Below are 6,548 nucleotides of genomic sequence, written 5' to 3'. Positions count from 1 at the left end.
ATGCTGCTTGGCCTGCTGTGTTCATCCAGCCCTGCACCTTGTTGTCTGGGTACAGGATGTGCAGGTCAGATGGGTTAGCCGTGGGAAATACAGGGTTACAGGGATAGGATAGGGTAGGGGGTGGGTCTAGGGGGAAGCGCGCTTTGGAGAGTTGGTGTGGCCAAATGGTGTGCTTCCAAGCTGTAGGGATTCTATGACTCACCTTGCCCAGACTCGTTCTCCAACACACTGTAAAGCTGTTTGAATGTCCCAGAAGTTAGTTAGGAATGGACACTGCCCAGAATGCACCTTCCAGTGCTGTGAAAAGAGATTGTCTTAACTTGTCCAAGGCTGACAATGCAGCACCAGTGAAAACAATTCCACCCAGTCACACTCTGCATTTCCAAAAAGACAAGCATCAGAAGTCCCAGCCAGAAACATCCAGCCTGGTGCCAAGCTTTTGGAAAGGAATGGGAGCAAGCTGAAGGTCATCACAAATTTCCTGAAGATCCAGGCCACCATTTGCACGTGGCTGAGGCAATAACGAAGAATAAGTCCTTGCCGCACAGAAAGAGGCCATTCAGCCAATCTTACCAGTGCTGGTTCTGCAGAAGAGCCGTCGAATCAAATCCACTCCATGTGCATTATCCCTATCTCACTGCGATTTTAATTTTCGCCAATTTCAAGTTTTTGACCAATTTTCTTTTGAATACTGCTCTTCGATCTGCTTTCTCTTCAAACAGTTCCAACTGAATTTGAAATTCTACCTTAACTGCAAGATCTGTTATTCGTTACACGTTCTTAGATCTTTAAAAAGAAAAATCTTGTTCTTGGCCAGATTCCCAATGCACTGCTCGAAGATACAATTCTTGAAGTTTTCTACAGATTTGTATTCCATGTTACCCTGACCCATCTAAGGATACAGGGTAGGCCATTTAGGACTGAGATTAGGAGAAATGCCTTCACCCGGCCTCAGTGGAATTCTCTGCCACAGAAAGCGGTTGGGGCCAAATCATTAAATGTTTTCAAGAAGGAGGTCAATATATTTCTTAGGACTAAAGGGATGAAAGGGTATGGGGAGAAAGTGGGAAGAGGGTACTGTGTTAAATGAAGTAGAGGTGCTGGTGTTGGACTGGGGTGGACAAAGTTAGAAGTCACGCAACACCAGGTTATAGTCCAACAGGTTCATTTGAAATCACAAGCTTTCGGAGCGCTGCTCCTTCATCAGGTTAAGTAAAATGAATGTATTGAATGGTGGAGCAGGCTGAAAGGGCTGAATGGCCTTCTCTTGTTCCTATTTTCTATGCTTCTATGATTTTTGCAGTGGTCTCATGCACTCCCCTATGAGGCAAATCTATATTTAAATCTTCCTCCTTCTTGTTAAAAATAGGAGAAGTTAGGAAGTTACTTTTTGACTTTTTCCAGCTGCAATAAGGTGACACTTGCTGCACCTGACTTCTGCGGTAAAAGGAATTCCCCTGTTTTTGTGCTGAAGCTGCTGAATGTGCATATATATGACACCAAGTTCTTTCTTTTTTTCCCCATTCCATCACCCCTTCAAAAAGAGCCATTTGCCCTGCAAGTCAAATGGGTTGACTTTTGAGAAGTGAAACAAGAAAATCTTGTGACTTCCAGACTTGGCAGTGTGTTTTGTGGTCATGGTGTCTTTTCCAAGTTATTAGCCGGAAACAGCTGTCCCAGGGTTAAATGAAAGATTGTACGTCTTTAACAGTGAGCCATAACCTCTCTTGGCTTCTCAGACAGCCACTGATCCCCTTTCCCCTGTCAGGATGTCAGGTTAGTTCTTCCATTTTCTCCACTCCTAAGACAAATCTGTTCCACATATCCAAATTGATCCAATTGACAATGCATTCATCGATCTCACCCTTTCAAATTCAATTAACTCTGAGGGACGCAGAGTGTTAATCCACAGTGCAAAAAAGAAATGAAAAGAAAGGTTTTTTATTTCATTCAGGGTTATCACTGGAAAGGCTATCAGTTATTGCTCATTCCCTAATTTCTATAGAACTGAATACTTTGCTCAGTAATTTCAGACGGTGGTTGAGAGTGAGCCACATTGCTGTGGGTCTGGAGTCACTTGTAGGTCAGACAAGGGAAGGATGGCAGATTTCCTTCCCTGAAGGACATTAGTGAACCAGATAGGCTTTTAAAAATAAGCAATGCTAAATTTTTGGTCACCCTCACTGAGACTTTTCTTAAATACCAGATCTGTTAATTGAATTTAAATTTCATTAATTGCTCTGGTAACTGTAATCGGCCAGCTGGGCCTCATAGAGTGTGAGTTCCCTGATTGGGGCTGTTAACATGGTCCAAACAGGGACCCCTGGCTGACAGATATAAACAGGAGGATCTAGGGTTCTGTTCACTCCGAGAGCTGGCTCTGAGGAAGCTGGGTCAGGGCCAAGGACTCTCCACATGTAAATAAAGGGTGACCTGGTGGTGGCATACCCACCTCTGTGGAGTTATTTCAGATGGATTCAAACCCATGCCCACAAAGCATTAGTCTCTGGATTACTAATGTAGTGGTATTACTGCAACTGAACCCTATCAAAATCCAAATTTATATTGTATCTTCGGGTTGATCCAAAGCCATTGAAGCAACTCCAAAGAGGTGCTTCCCATGTCGGAAACTCTGCAGTCATTTAGAGCCGTTTTAACATTGAAGGCTGAATATTGCCCTATGGCTCTTGGTGTTATGGCCAAGATTTGCCCCTTAATCAAACAACTATGACCTGGTCACTACTGCATGAGGGGTTTACTGAATTAAAAGCGACTGCCGCATTCCCCACATGAAAATAGTATCAACAGCTCAAATGTACTTCACTTGCTGTAAATGGGCTGTGCGTTCTGAGACTAACACATCTTCTACCCTGTGGAATAGTGTCCAGCAATTTACAAGTCATATCTGCTGTTGTCTGAAGAACACAGTTAGTCTAGAGCCTTAGAGTCATAGAGTTGGAGAGCACAGAAACAGACCCTTCGGCCCAACTCGTCCATGCTGACCAGATATCCTAAACTCATCTAGTCCCATTTGCCAGTATTTGGCCCATATCCCTGTAAACCCTTCCTATTCATATACCCATCCTAATGCCTTTTAAATGTTGTAATTGTACCAGCCTCCTCCACTTCCTCTGGCAGCTCATTCCATACACGCACCACCCTCTGCGTGAAAAAGTTATCCCTTAGGTCCTTTTTAAATCTTACCCCTCTCAACTTAAACCTATGCCCTCCAGTTTTGGATTCCCCTACCCTGGGGAAAAGACCATGCCTATTCACCCTATCCATGGCCCTCATGATTTTATAAACCTCTATAAGATCACCCCTCAGCGTCCGACACTCCAGGGAAAATAGCCCCAGCCTATTCAGCCTCTCCCCATAGCTCAAACTGTCTAACCCTGGCAACATCCTTGTAAATGTTTTCTGCACCCTTTCAAGTTTTGCAACATCTTCCTATAGCAGAATTGAACGCAGTATCCCAAGAATGGCCTCACCAATATCCTATATGGCTGCAACATGACCTCCCAATTCCTATACTCAACTCACTGACCAATAAAGGCAAGTGTACCAAATGCCTTCTTCACTATTCTATCTACCTGTGATTCCAATTTCAAGTAACTATGAACTTGCACCCCAAGGTCTTTTGGTCAGCAACACTGTCCAGCAACTTCATTGCTTAACCACACCACTGGATTATGATTCGTCCTTCTGCACTGGTATCTCAGAGTCTCAATGCAATTTTGGAGGGCTGTATGTTGCATCATTGCTGTTCTCACAAGTTAGTATTGCCTGGAAGATTTTCGCCTCGGAGTTGTGCCCAAGAGGTATAACAAATGTCTTTGGTCTTTTGCAGTGTTTGTTTGGATTCAGTATGCTGTACATTCTGCAAGCAGTGGTGAGTTAAAATATCAAGATTGCGAGCTTTGAGCCTGAATAGCTGTGGGAAATAACGGAGTGGGGGGAGAAAAAAACGTTCTGAGAAGCTTAGATTTGGGTCACTTAAAACATGCTTGACTTTGTCATTCAGGTGAAGGCGATTACTTGCCCATAAATCTCCTAAAGCTCAGAGATAGCAAGAACTGCCGATGCTGGAGTCAGAGATAACACAGTGTGGAGCTGGAGGAACACAGCAGGCCAGGCAGCATCAGAGGAGCAGGAAAGCTGACGTTTTGGGTCGGGGCCCTTCTTCAGAAATGGGGGATCTCGACCCGAAACGTTGGCTTTCCTGCTCCTCTGATGCTGCCTGGCCTGCTGTGCTCCTCCAGCTCTGCACTGCATTATCTCCTAAAGCTAAGAATGGGGCTTTCGAATCGCCATGTAATATTGCTTGGCATAAAATTTAGCACATTCTGTGAAACCCACCCTGGCCATTTTGAACGAGTGCGGCAATTGATAAAAACAGCCAAAAAGACGGGCAGAATAACATCGCAAATTGTTTGAACACACTTACCTTACTGACAGTTCAGTGGGCAAGAGTCTCGCCTGGGCTTCAGAAGTTTGGAGAGTTCAGAGATCAAAGCATATAAACAAGGCTGGTCCTGCAATGCAGTGCTTCACTGTCAAACAGCCTGCCTTCTGAGCCCCTTGTACACTGTGAAAGATCCTCTATCGGCTAAAGGAGAGCATGGGTCTGTTCACATCCTGTGTGTGGGCAGCATTTATCCCTCTAACTGAAACAGTCACTGTAATGTTGCATTTTCCTTTCCTTCTGACAGAACTCTCTGTGCACCAATCAGCTATCATTGTCCCTTACACTGGAGCAGGGATTGTACCTTAAATGTACCTTGGCTTGGTTGGAATGTTTTTCAGTTGAACCTTGACCTCAAGAAAGTTAAATACGAATCCACAGCTCCTGCAATCAGCAAGGGAGTGACCAAACAGTGAACTGCCCATTCTGTAACCGGTTCCCCAAGGGTAGTATCAGGGTCATTGCTTTTTCAGGCAGATAAATGACTTGGACACTAAAACACGGGTCAATTTCTCCCCAAATCCGGCAAACGCGGAATCTAAACCAAAAAGAAACTCAAGAATCAGAAACAAAATCAGAAATTGCTGGAAAAACTCAGAAAGCAGAGTTAACATTTCAGATTCGGCGACCCTTCCTCGGAACAAAGGTGTGGCAAACAATGAGGGAGATACCAGTCAACTGTCACAGGACATGGGTAATTGAGCACCATAGGCAGGCAAGTGATGGAATTTCGTGTGCAGAAGTGTAATGTGATGCATTGATAGAAGAGATAGGGAGAGACAATATTAGAATTAGAATTGAATTAGCTTTATTGTCACTTGCACTCACCTGGGTACAGTGAAAAGTTTACAAATCGCCACTTATGGCTTCATCTTAGGCACCTAGGTACCTTGGTACAGATTCTTCAGTACAAATTCTTAGGGAAGAAAAATAAAAAAGCAAAGAAATAAAAGATCCAGCAATACATTAGAAAAAGAGAGAAATAAGAGTTCAGAACAACAGTCCTTTCATCCACACCGCGCTGAGCTTCATCTCGAGGCCGGGACTTCGAGTCCACGCTGAGGCCGGGAGCTTGAGTCTACACTGAGGCCGGGAGTTCGAGTCCGCGCTGAGGCCAGGAGTTCGAGTCCGCACTGAGGCCGGGAGTTTGAGTCCACACTGAGGCCGGGAGTTTGAGTTCTCACTGAGGTCGGGAGTTCAAGTCCACACTGAGGCTGGGAGCTTGAGTGCACACTGAGGCCAGGGGTTTGAGTCCTTGCTAAGGCTGGGAGTTCGAGCCCACGCTGAGGCCGGGAGTTCAAGTCCACACTGAGGCCAGGAGTCCGCGCTGGCTTTCACCCCAGACATTGGCGATGCTGCCTAAGAGCGGGAAGTAAAAAGATGAAAAGCAAGAAGAGAGAGAAAAAAAGAAAAGAAAGGGACAGAGTGGTCAAGCTTTGGCTCAGCGGTCCTACTCTACCACCATCTTGACACAGTTCCATGCAATGCAAATGGACAAAGGAATTTGAGAGATCATTGGAAGGTGACGGCACATTGCAGAATTGGTACAATGCAGAAGGATTGCACAATGGACAATTCAGCCCATCGTGCCTGCACCGATTCTTCAAATGAGGATCATTACTGAGTACCAACCTCATGGCTTTCCCCCCAGCAACCCTTACACATGACTATTCCAACTAACTATCCAACCCCCCCTTTCAATACTTCAATTGAACCTGCCCCCTCCCCCACCTAAAATACTCATGGAGTGAAAAAAAATTTCTCAGATGACCTTGGCTTTGATGCACATCACTTTAAATCTACACCCTCTCGCGTCTGTTTGCTTCACAAATAGCAACTGGTTCTTTTCCACCAACCTACTGTATCCAACATCTCTCAAATCTCCTCTGAGCCTTCTTCTCTCCAAGGACAACAGCCTCCAACTTCTTCAGTATATCTTCACCAATGAAGTTCCACATCCCTGGAACCGGTCAAATTTAGATTTATAGATTTAGGTTTATTGCCCCATGTATATGTTTGTAGCTGTGTCTTCCTTTTTCCACATTAATCCTCTTTTTAATCCATATTCACTTCACCTTTTCTC

At 44.8% G+C, this 6,548-nt stretch overlaps 1 protein-coding gene across 1 annotated transcript in view; it reads left to right on the top strand.

Moving 5' to 3' along the window:
• Positions 1–1,769: 1,769 nt before the first annotated feature.
• LOC109920932 (adhesion G protein-coupled receptor E3-like) overlaps positions 1,770–6,548 on the top strand; it is a 66,763-nt gene continuing 61,984 nt past the window's right edge. Inside the window, exon 1 of the mRNA XM_048617834.1 lies at positions 1,770–1,776. Coding sequence (XP_048473791.1) covers positions 1,770–1,776 — 7 coding nt within the window. The remainder of the gene's footprint in view (positions 1,777–6,548) is intronic.

This window comes from Rhincodon typus, chromosome 38 (genome assembly GCF_021869965.1).
Source record: "Rhincodon typus isolate 14 chromosome 38, sRhiTyp1.1, whole genome shotgun sequence".
NCBI classification, from domain to species: Eukaryota; Metazoa; Chordata; class Chondrichthyes; order Orectolobiformes; family Rhincodontidae; genus Rhincodon; species Rhincodon typus.
Note: the sequence above shows the minus strand (reverse complement) of the source record. Positions and strands in the feature narration are given on the sequence as shown.